At 44.5% G+C, this 18,072-nt stretch overlaps 1 protein-coding gene across 1 annotated transcript in view; it reads left to right on the top strand.

Annotated features, from left to right (window-relative positions):
* LOC112222121 (voltage-dependent L-type calcium channel subunit alpha-1D-like) overlaps positions 1-18,072 on the top strand; it is a 106,439-nt gene that overhangs the window by 35,379 nt on the left and 52,988 nt on the right. Inside the window, exons 4-9 of the mRNA XM_042303956.1 lie at positions 5,305-5,444; positions 8,288-8,427; positions 9,335-9,487; positions 12,163-12,359; positions 16,978-17,081; positions 17,243-17,415. Of these exons, the coding sequence (XP_042159890.1) occupies positions 5,305-5,444; positions 8,288-8,427; positions 9,335-9,487; positions 12,163-12,359; positions 16,978-17,081; positions 17,243-17,415 (907 nt within the window). The remainder of the gene's footprint in view (positions 1-5,304; positions 5,445-8,287; positions 8,428-9,334; positions 9,488-12,162; positions 12,360-16,977; positions 17,082-17,242; positions 17,416-18,072) is intronic.

The raw sequence follows: 18,072 nt of genomic DNA, 5'->3' as shown, positions 1-18,072 counted from the left end.
CTGATGTTTCATAGATCTCAGCGGTACTATTAACTGATGTTTCAAAGATCTCAGCGGTACTATTAACTGATGTTCTATAGATCTCAGCAGTCCTATTAACTGATGTTCTATAGATCTCAGCGGTACTATTAACTGATGTTCTATAGATCTCAGCGGTACTATTAACTGATGTTCTATAGATCTCAGCGGTACTATTAACTGATGTTTCATAGATCTCAGCGGTACTATTAACTGATGTTCTATAGATCTCAGCGGTACTATTAACTGATGTTTCATAGATCTCAGCGGTACTATTAACTGATGTTTCATAGATCTCAGCGGTACTATTAACTGATGTTTCATAGATCTCAGCGGTACTATTAACTGATGTTCCATCTGTTGGCTGGCTGTTCACAATGGCTTTCTAGTGAGAGATGCTGCTCCCCTCCTCCCACTCCTGATTACACCTTCTGTCTCTTTTGTCACCTGTAATATCTCCTCTTCAGGCCCTTCCACTTCCATGTCTGTTCTGTTACAAGGCAGGTGGTTGTAGGTGGGAGGCACGCAGGTGCACGCGCACACACGTACACACACGTACACACACACGTACACACACACACACACACACACACACACACACACACACACACACACACACACACACACACACACACACACACACACAGTGACTTAAGGCCACAAAGGCAGCAGCAGGGTGGATTTGGCCTACGTGGCTGCCACACTGTCAGAGCTCTACTAAGTGCCTTCATTCAGACGTGATTATTAAAGAGGTAGTCGGCAGGTCTGCTTTGTCAGCTGTTGACAGAGCACAAAAGGGGCCATTTCAGACCAAAATAAACACAGGGGACAGGGGTGAGGGAGGGGACACACATTCAAGCAGGTACATATTTTTTGAATCGCTCTGGTACTATTTTCACCAGTATGTAGTACATTTCACACCTCTTAGTACAAAACTCAAAACAGATCATCAAAAAGGCTTTTCTTTTTTCAAACTTTAAGCACATTTTCAATTGACTAAGTACACCACACAAAATCACACAGTACATTTTCAATTGACTAAGTACACCACACAAAATCACACAGTACATTTTCAATTGACTAAGTACACCACACAAAATCACACAGTACATTTTCAATTGACTAAGTACACCACACAAAATCACACAGTACATTTTCAATTGACTAAGTACACCACACAAAATCACACAGTACATTTTCAATTGACTAAGTACACCACACAAAATCACACAGTACATTTTCAATTGACTAAGTACACCACACAAAATCACACAGTACATTTTCCACCAAACCTAATCAGTGTTTTATCTAGAAATACCTTTCATATAAAGTAAATGCCTTTCACAATGCAATGCTCACAATACTTTTCATATGATTCTCTTCTCATCTGTTTAAATCTATTTGACCATCACTTAATCCAACTGCGCTTAATGGTTAATCACTTAACCGTTTGGAAAACCTATAGATTTGAATCTGGTTTGTCTACTATATATGGATTTTAAACTGGTTTGTCTACTATATATGGATTTTAAACTGGCTTGTCTACTATATATGGATTTTAAACTGGCTTGTCTACTATATATGGATTTTAAACTGGTTTGTCTGCTATATATGGATTTTAGAAAGGTGGGCAAGGGGCCCTTCAGAGAGGTGGGCAAGGGGCCCTTCAGAGAGGTGGGCAAGGGGCCCTTCAGAGAGGTCAAAGAGGTGGACATGGGCATTTTCATGTCTGCAGCTCTCTCTAAAGATGGTGTGGTGGGACGTAAAGCCATTACTTGGATCCTACAACACTGCACACCTTATTGTGTTTCTCAATGAAATTGAGCAGGCTTGTCAAGGTGAAGGGGTCACCTATGTCATTGTGTGGGACAATGCCAGGTTTCACCATGCAGAGGTGGTTCAGACATGGCTTTGGGCCCATTCTCGATTCGTGACCCGATACCTGCCCCCATACACTCCTTTCCTCAACCCTATTGAGGATTTATTTCCGCATGGAGGTGGAAGGTGTACGATCACCATCCACTTGAGCGTACCACCCTCCTTCTGGCCATGGATGAGGCATTTGACAACATCAATGCAGACCAATGTCAAGCTTGGATTCTCCATGCCAAAAGGTTTTTCCTGCGCTGCATGAACAATAAGGACATTCACTGTGATGTGGGTGAGAATTTATGGCCAAATAAATGCTCAAGACAGGCTTGATGCAAATGAATGCGTGCTGAAAGTTATTAATTGAATTTGTTTAATTACATTTCTTACATTTGATTACAGACAGTACACCTATGTTGCAATTATATCTGAAAAATGAAATAGTTTTTTGCATGAATGATTGATCACACTTTTGATTTCACATTGGATAGATTTTCTGTATATTTTGTTGGGTAATGTAAGTGTATTGCCCAATGTGAAAACTGTAATCTACTGTAATCTACAGGACTGTAGCATATTACTTTCAGCACTTCTAAGGGTGATTTGAAACACGTATCTTGCATTGTTTGCTATTCGATTAACTGGTAGTTAAAACAACTAAATTGAAAAGTGATTAAACCAATGTTCTCATTACATTTGACAATAAACCTATAATTTGGATCAATGGTTGTGTGGTGAGAGATGTTTACACTCCAAATGACTGCAAAATGACAGAGCTCCTATGAGTGTGAAGCAGCTAGCGCTGACTCAATCTCTGACCCCACAAGGTCTTCACTTGGAGATGCATCAGCTGCCCACTTCAAAGACTACTGGAGACGACTGTGTGTGTCTGTTGAAAACCTATGTCCTGGATGTGTGGTGGCTGAGGTTTAGTCTCCTCCAGACTTCTGTAATCTCACCCATCAGCCGGCTCTCTCTTGGGAACGAGGATATCACTTATGTAGCTGGTTGTCCATCTTCTCCATGTCCTTTGTCATTCCTCTTTCCTCTGTGAAGCATGCTGGTTTTGTTATAAAGCAGCTTCCTCTAGCCATCCATCCAATTATTCATTTATTTGATTTATTTAACCTTTATTTAACTAGGCCAGTCAGTTAAGAACAAATTCTTATTTTCAATGACGGCCTAGGAACAGTGGGTTAACTGCCTTGTTCAGGGGCAGAACCATTTAGCCATTCATCGTATGAATAGATTATTTACCCACATTGTTGTCATCCTATCAGCCTCACAGGTTCATTTGCTCTGTCTCTATATTCCTCTGCATTAGCTAATCCCTGTGTGAAAATGTCTGCTGTCTGGCTGCCTGTCTTTTATTGCTCTGTGAATATCAGTAGCATTACGTCCAGTTCTGTACTGAATCAACATTGAGGCAGAGAAGCAGAGGCTGCCTGGCTGGCTTTATGTCTCTTTAAAATCGGCTGTTGAATTATAAGAGCATACGGTTTGAATAAAGGGACATGCTCTCTGACCAGTATTACTGTATAAGTGTAAAACTCATGCTGTTACCCCGGTAACATTTGAATTATGCAACAAACGGGAGATTGCATTTTCCTGATGTTGACTTTGTGCTCTGAGATGATTTCACTGAGTTGTGGTTTGGTGGTGGAGAAATGCGTTGCTATGACGATAGTGTTGAAAAGTCACAGAACCTGAGATTTTGTGCACCACGTTGTGTGACAGTCATTTCTGTCCGGTGTCTTGTGCAAGCCATTCTGCTTGGTTGAGTATATTGTTACCGCAGCACTAATCCAGACCTCATGTCCTGTCAACTGACAATCATCTGTCTGTGTGGCTCTGCACCATCATCATCAATCATTGTATAAATTACATTAATGTTGTTTTCACAGACCTTTTATCTGTCTATCTGGATTAACAACCTGTTAACCTCTCTCTCTCTCTCTCTCTCTCTCCCTCTCTCTCTTCCCCAGCACAGTTTAAACCTGTTCTCTCTCTCTCTCTCTTTCCCAGCACAGTTTAAACCTGTTCTCTCTCTCTCTCTCTTCCCCAGCACAGTTTAAACCTGTTCTCTCTCTCTCTCTTCTCTCAGTACAGTTTAAACCTGTTCTCTCTCTCTTCCCCAGTACAGTTTAAACCTGTTCTCTCTCTCTTCCCCAGTACAGTTTAAACCTGTTCTCTCTCTCTCTTCCCCAGTACAGTTTAAACCTGTTCTCTCTCTCTCTCTCTTCCCCAGTACAGTTTAAACCTGTTGGCTCAACCATTACTTCCTGCTTACTGCACAATGAACCAATCAGACTTCTTTCTTTTCAAGAGTATTTGTTGTTTTTATTTATGCACTGTGTCCCCTATATTGTAAACTATGGCCACCATTGCAAATATATATATATATATATGTTGTTTAATGATTTTTATTTTATTTGATTTATTTCACATTTATTTAACCAGGTAGGCAAGTTGAGAAGTTCTCATTTACAATTGCAACCTGGCCAAGATAAAGCAAAGCAGTTCGACACGTACAACGACACAGAATCACACATGGAGTAAAACAAACACAGTCAATAATACAGTAGAAACAAGTCTATATATGATGTGAGCAAATGAGGTGAGATAAAGGAGGTAAAGGCAAAAAAAGGCCATGGTGGCAAAGTAAATACAAAATAGCAAGTAAAACACTGGAATGGTAGATTTGCAGTGGAAGAATGTGCAAAGTAGAAATAAAAATAATGGGGTGCAAAGGAGCAAAATAAATAAATAAATAAATAAAATACAGTCGGGAAAGAGGTAGTTGTTTGGGCTAAATTATAGGTGGGCTATGTACAGGTGCAGTAATCTGTGAGCTGCTCTGACAGTTAGTGCTTAAAGCTAGTGAGGGAGATAAGTGTTTCCAGTTTCAGAGATTTTTGTAGATTGTTCCAGTCATTGGCAGCAGAGAACTAGAAGGAGAGGCGGCCAAAGAAAGAATTGGTTTTGGGGGTGACGAGAGAGATATACCTGCTGGAGCGGGTGCTACAGGTGGGAGATGCTATGGTGACCAGCGAGCTGAGATAAGGGGGGACTTTACCTAGCAGGGTCTTGTAGATGACATGGAGCCAGTGGGTTTGGCGACAAGTATGAAGCGAGGGCCAGCCAACGAGAGCGTACAGGTCGCAATGGTGGGTAGCATATGGGGCTTTGGTGACAAAACGGATTGCACTGTGATAATGATAATGTAGATGTATAGGTGTATGCCCCAGGAATACCCCAGGAAGACCCGAATCGCTCACCACACCCCCACCTTCGCTAATTCTGCCACCGCTGCTGAAAGAAAATCTGAGGGAAGCACTGTTATTATTCACATCTGTGATGTCTAATGGCCCCGTCTGTCTTTTTTCTCTCACCCTCTCTTTCCCTCCCTCCCCACAGGAAACAGTAGAATATGCCTTCCTGATCATCTTTACGATAGAGACCTTTCTGAAGATCATAGCCTATGGTTTAGTCATGCATCAGAACTCCTACGTAAGGAATGGCTGGAACATGTTAGATTTTGTCATTGTCATTGTTGGGTAAGTAGCACGTTCCTCCTAGGCAGAGTCATACACACATGCGTGTACTCACACACACACACTCAGGTGCGTACACACACACACACACACGCATGCATGTACACACATGACTATGTCAGATGCTGCTGATGCCCAAGGCCCAAAATAAAGCCCAGTCTGGTGGACTGAATGAGCACTGAAAGGTTACAAAAATGTTAACATAAACACAAGTATGTTGTAAGATGTTATGTCATGAAAAACAGTGTAGAACACACAAACACACAGCAACATATTCAGAGGGAAAACACACATGCAACAATTCACCCTGCCTGTGTATCAGTCACTATTTGATCAAGAAGGATCATCGGCTTAAGTCTCTTCACCACATCCAGTAACAACAAGAGGCTCTGGCAATCACACACACACACACACACACACACACACACACACACACACACACACACACACACACACACACACACACACACACACACACACACACACACACACACACACACACACACACACACGGTAGTACCTCTGTGAATTACCTGAGATCCTGTTGTCTTTCACATGGTTTTAGGATTTGGGTTCGGGTCAGGAGGAAGTCACACACTCGCTTCTGATTTTTAAAAAGGAAATGGGGAAAAAAGACTTAGTGTAGCCTACTACATAATGCTGGATCCCATGATACAGTACCAGTCAAAAGTTTGGGCACACCTATTCATTCAAGGGTTTTTCTTTATTTTTACTATTTTCTACACTGTAGAATATAAGTGAAGACATCAAAACTATGTAATAACACACATGGAATCATGTACTAACCAAAAAATGTTTGAACAAATCAAAGCATCCCCACATCATCACACCTCCTCCTCCATGCTTCATGGTGGGAACCACACATGCAGAGATCATTTGTTCGCCTACTCTGCGTCTCACAAAGACACACTGCTGTTGGAACCAAAAATCTCAAATTTGGATCAGACCAAAGGACAGATTTCCACCGGTCTAATGTCCATTGCTCGTGTTTCTTGGCCCAAGCAAGTCTCTTCTTCTTATTGGTGTCCTTTAGCAGTGGTTTCTTTGAAGCATTCGACCATGAAGGACTGATTCACAGTCTCCTCTGAACAGTTGATGTTGAGATGTGTCTGTTATTTGTATTCTGTGAAGCATTTTCTGAGGCTGGTAACTCTAATGAACTTATCCTCTACAGCAGAGATGACTCTGGGTCTTCCTTTCCTGTGACGGTCCTCATGAGAGACAGTTAACTATAATGAACGTATCCTCTGCAGCAGAGGTAACTCTGGGTCTTCCTTTCCTGTGGCGGTCCTCATGAGAGCCAGTTTCATCATAGCGCTTGATGGTTTTTGCGACTGCACTTAAAGAAACTTTCATATTTCTTTACATTTTCTGCATTGACTGACCTTCATTTCTTAAAGTAATGATGGACTGTCATTTCTCTTTGCTTATTTGAGCTGTTTTTGCCATAATATGGTCTTGGTCTTTTACCAAATAGGTCTATCTTCTGAATACCACCCCTACTTTGTCACAACACAACTGATTGACTCAAACGCATTAAGAAGGAAATAAATGTACTTTTTACAAGGCACAGCTATTAATTGAAATGCATTCCAGGTGACTACCTCATGAAGCTGGTTGAGAGAATGCCAAGAGTGTACAAAGCTGTCATCAAGGCAAAGGGTGGCTACTTTAAAGAATCTCAAATATAAAATATATTTTGATTTGGTTAACACTTTTTTGGTTACTACATGATTCCGTGTGTGTTATTTCATAGTTTTGATGTCTTCACTATTATTCCACAATGTAGAAAATAGTAAAAATAAAGAAAAACCCTTGAATGAGTAGGTTGTCCAATTTTTGGACTGGTACTGTACATCTGGGAAGAGCTGAACCTTCCTTGAAGGGTATTCTTCTCGTTATTTTCTCTCGTTTCAGTGGCTTTCTGTAACGGTAGTTGATATCATTTGAATTATCTTTTCCTACACTCATTATTGACAGAAATATATAATTATATTGAGGGGTGTGTTGGCAGACAGACTGGGTGTGTTAATTAGGGGAAACACACACACACACACAGAGACCTTGTGTGATGGTCAGGGTGACGTTTATATCCTGCACAGCTTCCCTGTGTAGCTCCAGTGTAAACTGAGGACGAGGTGTGAAACACTGAATGTAAACATAGAGAGATAAAGGGGGATTAAACAACACGTTTCACTGCACCTGTTTGGTGACAATAAAACACACTACAGTAGATGGCCCAGAAAATACCATTAAGATAAATCAAAGCTCTGTCACCTGATTCTCAGAAAGCCCTATGACTCAGAGCTGTATGTTACAATGATGTCATCAATTTCTCTGTGTGTCTGACCTTTGTGATATTTCTCTCTCCCTCTCTCTCTTTCTCTCTCTCTCTCTCTCTCTATCTCTCTCTCTCTCTCTCTCTCTCTTTATCTCTCTCTGTCTCTCTCTCTGTCTCTCTTTATCTCTCTCTCTCTCTCTCTTTCTCTCTCTCTCTCTTTATCTCTCTCTCTTTACCTCTCTCTCTCTTTCTTTCTCTCTCTCTCTTTTATCTCTCTCTCTCTCTCTCTTTATCTCTCTCACTCTTTCTCTTTCTTTCTCTCTCTCTCTTTATCTCTCTCTCTCTCTCTTTATCTCTCTCTTTATCTCTCTCTCTCTCTCTTTCTTTCTCTTTCTCTCTCTCTCTCTCTCTCTCTCTCTCTCTCTCTGTCTCTGTCTGTCTCTCTCTGTCTCTCTGTCTCTCTGTCTCTCTCTCTCTCTCTCTCTCTCTCTCTCTCTCTCTCTGTCTCTCTTTATCTCTCCTTCCCCTCTCTTCTCCCTCACAGGTTGTTCAGTGTAGTTCTGGAGGTGATAACCAAAGAGGGTGATGCGGGGGCTCAGGGGGGTAAACCAGGAGGCTTTGACGTCAAGGCCCTCCGAGCATTCCGTGTGCTCCGCCCCCTTCGTCTTGTCTCAGGAGTACCCAGTGAGTCGCCTTTGTGCCAGAACATGTCTTCACTATGGAGATACGTTACCATGTTTATACCATATGAAGAGTTTATTTCCAAAATGCCAAACACCAATTTTTCACATTTGTACCTTCATGTGTGTGTAAAATATTACTATTCTCAGATAATTCATTCATAGATTTTAGAAGTGTATGAAAATGTTTTTTGGGCGGACAAAATGCTATATATCCATTGTTTAGCTAGAATGGAATATTTGATTGTAATAATTGTTAGCTATCTTAAGATGAATGCACTTACTCAAAGTCACTCTGGATAAGAGCTTCTGCTAAATGACTAACAGGTCAAATGTTTTACATACAGATCTCATATTAATGTATTGAATTATAATTACAAAAATAAAATATATATTGATGTCACAATTGTATCATTTGTACATTGCTTTATTAAAATGTGGTTATTTGTTATATTTGACTGTGTAAAACCTAGCAGTACTACTTATGTCACTGTGAGTGAGGTGGATATATAGCATTTTGGGAAAAATATGATTATTTGTCTCTCTGAAATGAAACCATCAAGTGATAGACTTAAAACAAATACATGTCATTGAATAACCCCGTTACATAATTAGAATGGTTGTGTTTTTTCTCTCTCTCTCTCATCATTTCTTTCAGCAATAAAAGCTCATTTACCTGCATTTCTGAAAATAAATATAGAGCATTTTGGAATTAAAATCTTCATATGTCTCTAGTTCAATATGACGTTTTCATTGATACCTGTGTACAGTCTGAAATTCATAGGCATAAACATCAATAAATAGTTTAGAATTAGGTTTGTTATGTCCGCATAGCATTATACTGTGTGTGAGTGCGTGTTTGTGTGTGTGTGTGTGTGTGTATCTGAGCCCTCTCTCTCTATCTCTGTCAGGTTTACAGGTAGTGTTGAACGCCATCATTAAAGCCATGGTTCCTCTGCTCCACATCGCTCTGCTAGTCCTCTTCGTCATCATCATCTATGCCATCATCGGCCTGGAACTCTTCATCGGCAAGATGCACGCCACTTGCTACCTGGTGGGCACCGGTAAGGACCTGCGTCCGTAATCTGTCCATCTCAGTCCTCCTCTGTCTGTCACAAGTTAAACTCTTTCCATATTTTGATGCATGTCAGCTCTACATAAAAAGACAGACGAGTTATGCTGCATTTAGATGATGCATGCAAAAAAAAGTTGTACCAGTCAGAAAAGCGGGACAAGTAAGCAAGGAAGATGGTGCCGGAAAAAGCAAGCCTGCACAATGGTGTGTGTTGCTATAGTGATTTCAGTAAACAATCAGTGCAAATCAACATCCGGTAGAAAACAATGCTCTGGCAGACGGCAAAAGTTTCAATATTTTAACTCTGGCGGCAAGTCCCGTCTACCGTGGTGGCTGAAGGCCTTCACCGCCAGCCCTCAGCGGCATCTAGGTCGTTCTCTCATTGAAACCAATGGTATCCTGTCTACCGTGGTGGCTGAAGGCCTTTACCGCCAGCCCTCAGCGGCATCTAGGTCGTTCTCTCATTGAAACCAATGGCATCCTGTCTACCGTGGTGGCTGAAGGCCTTCACCGCCAGCCCTCAGTGGCATCTAGGTCGTTCTCTCATTGAAACCAATGGCATCCTGTCTACCGTGGTGGCTGAAGGCCTTCACCGCCAGCCCTCAGTGGCATTTACGTCGTTCTCTCATTGAAACCAATGGCATCCTGTCTACCGTGGTGGCTGAAGGCCTTCACCGCCAGCCCTCAGCGGCATCTAGGTCATTCTCTCATTGAAACCAATGGCATCCTGTCTACCGTGGTGGCTGAAGGCCTTCACCGCCAGCCCTCAGTGGCATTTACGTCGTTCTCTCATTGAAACCAATGGCATCCTGTCTACCGTGGTGGCTGAAGGCCTTCACCGCCAGCCCTCAGCGGCATCTAGGTCATTCTCTCATTGAAACCAATGGCATCCTGTCTACCGTGGTGGCTGAAGGCCTTCACCGCCAGCCCTCAGCGGCATTTACGTCGTTCTCTCATTGAAACCAATGGCATCCTGTTTGCCGTCTACCTCGTGACTCTAAACGCAGCATTACTGATAACCAATAGAAAAACACTAGGCTCAATCCTTTTGTGACTGATATGAATCATCTGTCTGTACAAACCCTAAGACTTCAGTCACTCACTAGTTGGAATCGGCTTTGATTCAATATTTAATCTGCTGACAATCATGACCCTTATTCTAGCACTCAGTCCCTGAATATGAATGAATATACAATGAATATTACTTCCAGTCAATCAGGGGGATCTATATGAAACATGTATATGAAAGCTAGATGACATTGTTTCGTTTCTCAGCTACAATAATCTGGTTTTATAGTGGGGAGTTGATGGACAACATGTGTGTATGTATTGCTCTTTCTCTGTGTTACTTGCTTGTTTACATCCCTGTGGTAGTTTAGAAGCAGCAATACAGGGCAGTTCAGGGCTGGTAGACCCAGATCTCTGCTAGCTGTAATCCGGGGCTCTATGCTGATGTTTGCCCTTGAGAAAGGCACTTACCTGGGACTCAGACTCCTTCTCATCATCATGCTATTAGAAGCGATTATGGATGAAAGGAGATGTAAGCCATGTCAGTTGAGCAGATGAAGTGGAACTGCAGGGGGTGAATTTATGAATGTAATGTGTGTGTGATTATGAATGTAATGTGTGTGTGATTATGAATGTAATGTGTGTGTGATTATGAATGTAATGTGTGTGATTATGAATGTAATGTGTGTGATTATGAATGTAATGTGTGTGATTATGAATGTAATGTGTGTGATTATGAATGTAATGTGTGTGATTATGAATGTAATGTGTGTGATTATGAATGTAATGTGTGTGATTATGAATGTAATGTGTGTGATTATGAATGTAATGTGTGTGATTATGAATGTAATGTGTGTGTGATTATGAATGTAATGTGTGTGATTATGAATGTAATGTGTGTGTGATTATGAATGTAATGTGTGTGTGATTATGAATGTAATGTGTGTGTGATTATGAATGTAATGTGTGTGATTATGAATGTAATGTGTGTGATTATGAATGTAATGTGTGTGATTATGAATGTAATGTGTGTGATTATGAATGTAATGTGTGTGATTATGAATGTAATGTGTGTGTGATTATGAATGTAATGTGTGTGATTATGAATGTAATGTGTGTGATTATGAATGTAATGTGTGTGATTATGAATGTAATGTGTGTGTGATTATGAATGTATGTGTGTGTGTGTGTGTGTGTGTGTGTGTGTGTGTGTGTGTGTGTGTGTGTGTGTGTGTGTGTGTGTGTGTGTGTGTGTGTGTGTGTGTGTGTGTGTGTGTGAGAGAGAGACAAAATGCCTCTGATGTGCTAGTGTGCCATAAGAATAATGTGTTAAACACTGTACTGTACACTATACAAGTATACATATGAAATGTGTATCTGTAAACAAGAGTATGTAAGCTAAACTAGACGAAATGGTTTGCTTTATAAGGGAATAAAAAGCCACACTTCTCTGTGTCCAAGTGTTTTTTCACACCTCTGACTGTATTTGATATTCTTGTTGCCCTCTGATGTTTTGTGTCATTGTTTACTAAGCTGTTGTCAGGCATTCCATGCGGTGCGTTATTGTTGTCCATGTTTAGTAACTTCTAACTATTCTCCTTCCCTCTTTCTCCCATATCTCTCCCTTCCCCTCTCTCTCTCTCTATATCCCTGTAGGCATTCTGGCAGAGGAGGAGCCTGTTCCGTGTGCAATGTCAGGCCATGGGCGCCAGTGCATGATGAATGGGACTGTGTGTAGAGAGGGATGGCATGGCCCCAACGGTGGCATCACCAACTTTGACAACTTCCTGTTTGCCATGCTTACTGTTTTCCAGTGTATCACCATGGAGGGCTGGACTGATGTCCTCTACTGGGTGAGGCTGCTGCTTCATGAACCACACCCAGCTGGCAACTAGTTAGCCATCTCTACTCACAGTAACACAGAGGTTTCAACAGGGTTAGCTTAGCATCATCGCTAATACTGGATGTGCTCCAGTCAAATCCAACCTATAGAACCTATAAAATGTCAGACTAGAGGTCTCCAACTTCTTGGACCCGTACCAAGATGAACCTGGGGCTTTCCCATTCGGAACCGATATGCATGAATACATTTTAAAATATAGAAACACGTTCCGAACGGACCCGAGGACAACTAGACTTGTATAGACCTAGTCGGATCCAGACCCGGGTCAAATCTGAGTGAGGGAAGCAGCAGAAAAGTGTTTAAGCTACTTTATTAACCAGAGTTGATAAAGTGCGAGGTAGAGAGAGGTGACGCTCTAGCAGGGGCTGTGCTGTATGTAGGCTACTGTGAATGTGAGCGAGTGACACAGGGAGGAGGGAGGGAGAGACGACAGAGCAATCAACCAAACCGGCTTGTGCTATAGTATACTAATAGCTGCCATATCTAGGTTATTTATCATTCAATATGATTACGTAGTAACTGTCTTGACTGTATCAAGTTGGGAGAAGCTAGTTACGCTAGCTAGCTAGGTAGCTAGGCTAATTGATGCTGCACTCGTCCTACACACTTAAACAAACATCAGCTCCATTCAGAATATAAAGTAGCAGCCTACCTGTTCTCGGTTGTCGTAGCCTATCCTTTTTTCTCTCACTTTCTCTATCTCTCACTTTCTCTATCTCTCACTTTCTCTCTCTCTCACTTTCTCTATCTCTCACTTTCTCTCTCTCTCACTTTCTCTATCTCTCACTTTCTCTCTCTCTCACTTTCTCTCTCTCTCACTTCCTCTCTCTCACACTTTCTCTCTCTCTCACTTTCTCTCTCTCTCACTTTCTCTCTCTCACTTTCTCTCTCTCACTTTCTCTCTCTCACTTTCTCTCTCTCTCTCTCTCTCTCTCTCTCTCTCTCTCTCTCTCTCTCTCTCTCTCTCTCTCTCTCTCTCTCTCTCTCTCTGTCCCCTAACCCTACCGCTGCCCCTGAACCATACCCCTGTCCCTGAACCCTATCCCCTAACCCTACCACTGTCTCTGAACCATGAACCATACCCCTGTCCCTGAACCATACCCCTGTCTCTGAACCCTATTCCTGTCCCTGAACTCTAACCCTGTCCCTGAACCCTGAACCATATTCCTGTCCCTGAACCATACCCCTGTCCCTGAACCCTACCCCTGAACCCTGAACCCTATTCCTGTCCCTGAACCCTACCCCTGAACCCTACCCCTGTCCCTGAACCCTACCCCTGAACCCTGAACCCTTTTCCTGTCCCTGAAACCTACCCCTGTCTCTGAACCCTATTCCTGTCCCTGAACTCTAACCCTGTCCCTGAACCCTGAACCATATTCCTGTCCCTGAACCATACCCCTGTCCCTGAACCCTACCCCTGAACCCTGAACCCTATTCCTGTCCCTGAACCCTACCCCTGAACCCTACCCCTGTCCCTGAACCCTACCCTGAACCCTGAACCCTTTTCCTGTCCCTGAAACCTACCCCTGAACCATAACCCTGTCCCTGAACCCTACCCTTGTCCCTGAACCATACCCCTGAACCCTATTCCTGTCCCTGAACCCTACCTCTGTCCCTGAACCATACCCCTGTCCCTGAACCCTATTCTTGTCCCTGAACCATACCCCTGAACCCTATTCCTGTCCCTGAACCCTACCTCTGTCCCTGAACCATACCCCTGTCCCTGAACCCTATTATTGTCCCTGAACCATACCCCTGAACCCTATTCCTGTCCCTGAACCCTACCTCTGTCCCTGAACCATACCCCTGTCCCTGAACCCTATTATTGTCCCTGAACCATACCCCTGAACCCTATTCCTGTCCCTGAACCCTATTATTGTCCCTGAACCATACCCCTGAACCCTATTCCTGTCCCTGAACCCTATTCCTGTCCCTGAACCCTATTCCTGTCCCTGAACCCTATTCCTGTCCCTGAACCCTATTCCTGTCCCTGAACCCTATTATTGTCCCTGAACCATACCCCTGAACCCTATTCCTGTCCCTGAACCCTATTCCTGTCCCTGAACCCTATTCCTGTCCCTGAACCCTACCTCTGTCCCTGAACCCTACCCCTGAACCCTATTCCTGTCCCTGAACCCTATTCCTGTCCCTGAACCCTATTCCTGTCCCTGAACCCTATTCCTGTCCCTGAACCATACCCCTGAACCCTACCCCTGAACCCTATTCCTGTCCCTGAACCCTATTCCTGTCCCTGAACCATACCCTGAACCCTACCCCTGAACCCTACCCCTGAACCATACCCCTGAACCCTACCCCTGAACCATACCCCTGAACCCTACCCCTGAACCCTACCCCTGAACCCTACCCCTGAACCATACCCCTGAACCCTACCCCTGAACCATACCCTGAACCCTACCCTGAACCCTACCCCTGAACCATACCCTGAACCCTACCCCTGAACCATACCCCTGAACCCTACCCCTGAACCCTATTCCTGTCCCTGAACCTTATTCCTGTCCCTGAACCATACCCCTGAACCCTACCCTGAACCCTACCCCTGAACCATACCCTGAACCCTACCCCTGAACCCTACCCTGAACCATACCCCTGAACCCTACCCCTGAACCATACCCCTGAACCCTACCCCTGAACCCTACCCCTGAACCCTACCCCTGAACCATACCCTGAACCCTACCCTGAACCATACCCTGAACCCTACCCCTGAACCCTACCCCTGAACCATACCCCTGAACCCTACCCTGAACCATACCCCTGAACCCTACCCCTGAACCCTATTCCTGTCCCTGAACCTTATTCCTGTCCCTGAACCATACCCTGAACCCTACCCCTGAACCCTACCCCTGAACCATACCCCTGAACCCTACCCCTGAACCATACCCCTGAACCCTACCCCTGAACCCTACCCCTGAACCCTACCCCTGAACCATACCCTGAACCCTACCCCTGAACCCTACCCCTGAACCCTACCCCTGAACCATACCCTGAACCCTACCCCTGAACCCTACCCTGAACCATACCCCTGAACCCTACCCCTGAACCCTACCCTGAACCATACCCCTGAACCCTACCCCTGAACCCTACCCCTGAACCATACCCTGAACCCTACCCCTGAACCATACCCTGAACCATACCCCTGAACCCTACCCCCTGAACCCTACCCCTGAACCCTACCCCTGAACCCTACCCCTGAACCATACCCCTGAACCATACCCCTGAACCCTACCCCTGAACCCTACCCCTGAACCCTACCCCTGAACCATACCCCTGAACCATACCCCTGAACCATACCCTGAACCCTACCCTGAACCATACCCCTGAACCCTACCCCTGAACCATACCCCTGAACCCTACCCCTGAACCCTACCCTGAACCATACCCCTGAACCCTACCCTGAACCCTACCCCTGAACCCTACCCCTGAACCATACCCCTGAACCATACCCTGAACCCTACCCCTGAACCCTACCCCTGAACCCTACCCCTGAACCATACCCCTGAACCATACCCTGAACCATACCCCTGAACCCTACCCTGAACCCTACCCCTGAACCCTACCCCTGAACCCTACCCTGAACCCTACCCCTGAGCCCTACCCCTGAACCCTACCCCTGAACCCTACCCCTGAACCCTACCCCTGAACCCTACCCCTGAACCCTACCCCTGAACCATACCCCTGAACCCTACCCCTGAACCATACCCCTGAACCCTATTCCTGTCCCTGAACCCTATTCCTGCTCCATCTCTTCTTTCCTCTTCCTCTCTTGCTTTCTCTTCTCTTCTGACTGACTCTCCCTCCCGCTCTATCAGTACTGCCCTCTCTTCTTTTCGTTCATGTACCAGTTACCATGGCGATGCGATGCTAATGAAGCCATGGATGGGGTGAAGGTGACAATGCGAGTGGAGGAAAGATGCAGCCACTCAACAGGCATGAAAGGGATGGAGTGGGAGCTGAACACAGAGGAGGAATGGAGAGATGATTGGCAGATATTTGACCTCCCCTCCCCTCTATCTATGGTCTGCTCACACATCTACACCCTCCTGTGTGTAGTGTCCTGAGAGACAGATTCTTTATAGCAGTGGTGGGAAATCTTTTCTGCGCTGTGGGCGCAGGATTTTGCTCCAGCCAACTGTAACACAACCTGATTCATAGTCTTCATCAACAAATGAGCTGTGTTACTGTTTTGGGTGAAGTAAAAGCCTGCACACACACTTGTCTTAAAGAGAGTCACTGAAAAGACGAAATAACACAACTTAGTGTGTGTAAACTTCTGACCCACTGCAATTGTGATACAGTGAATCATAAGTGAAATAATCTGTTTGTAAACAATTGTTGGAAAAATTACTTGCACAAAATAGATGTCCTCACCAACTTGCCAAAACTATAGTTTGTTAACAAGACATTTGCGGAGTGGTTGAAAACCTTGTTTTAATGACTCCAACCTAAGTGTATGTAAACTTCCCACTTCAACTGTAGGTGGCTGATCTAGTTTTCCCAGGAACTTCTCGATTGTCTTCTAAAGCTAACTGTGACTGTTTTTGTTGTTTCAGATGAATGATGCCATGGGCTTTGAGCTGCCCTGGGTTTACTTCGTCAGTCTAGTCATCTTCGGCTCCTTCTTCGTTCTCAACCTGGTTCTGGGAGTTTTAAGCGGGTAAGACATTAGAATCATCATTGTCCTATATACTGAACATATGCACATACACACGCACAAATGCACACATACACACGCACGAGGGTGCACACACAGAAATACACACATAGAAGGAACAGGTTTCTGAGCTTTTTTCTTTGTTTGTGTGTGTCCGTCCACAGAGAGTTTTCTAAGGAGAGAGAGAAGGCCAAGGCTCGTGGAGACTTCCAGAAGCTGAGAGAGAAGCAGCAGCTGGAGGAGGATCTGAAGGGCTACCTGGACTGGATCACTCAGGCCGAGGACATCGACCCTGAGAATGACGAGGAGGGGGACGAGGACGGGGGAAAACGCAACCGTGAGTCCTCCTACCCCACCACCCTCTTCACATCTCATTCCCCTCTGTTCTCCTACCTCACCACCCCCTTCACATCTCATTCCCCTCTGTTCTCCTACCTCCCCACCCCTTCACATCTCATTCCCCTCTGTTCTCCTACCTCACCACCCCTTCACATCTCATTCCCCTCTGTTCTCCTACCTCCCCACCCCTTCACATCTCATTCCCCTCTGTTCTCCTACCTCACCACCCCCTTCACATCTCATTCCCCTCTGTTCTCCTACCTCACCACCCCCTTCACATCTCATGCCCCTCTGTTCTCCTACCTCACCACCCCTTCACATCTCATTCCCCTACCTCACCACCTCCTTCACATCTCATTCCCCTCTGTTCTCCTACCTCACCACCCCCTTCACATCTCATTCCCCTCTGTTCTCCTACCTCACCACCCCTTCACATCTCATTCCCCTCTGTTCTCCTACCTCACCACCCCCTTCACATCTCATTCCCCTCTGTTCTCCTACCTCACCACCCCCTTCACATCTCATGCCCCTCTGTTCTCCTACCTCACCACCCCCTTCACATCTCATTCCCCTACCTCACCACCTCCTTCACATCTCATTCCCCTCTGTTCTCCTACCTCAACACCACCTTCACATCTCATTCCCCTCTGTTCTC

This window comes from Oncorhynchus tshawytscha, linkage group LG22, assembly GCF_018296145.1.
Source record: "Oncorhynchus tshawytscha isolate Ot180627B linkage group LG22, Otsh_v2.0, whole genome shotgun sequence".
NCBI lineage: Eukaryota > Metazoa > Chordata > Actinopteri > Salmoniformes > Salmonidae > Oncorhynchus > Oncorhynchus tshawytscha.
Note: the sequence above shows the minus strand (reverse complement) of the source record. Positions and strands in the feature narration are given on the sequence as shown.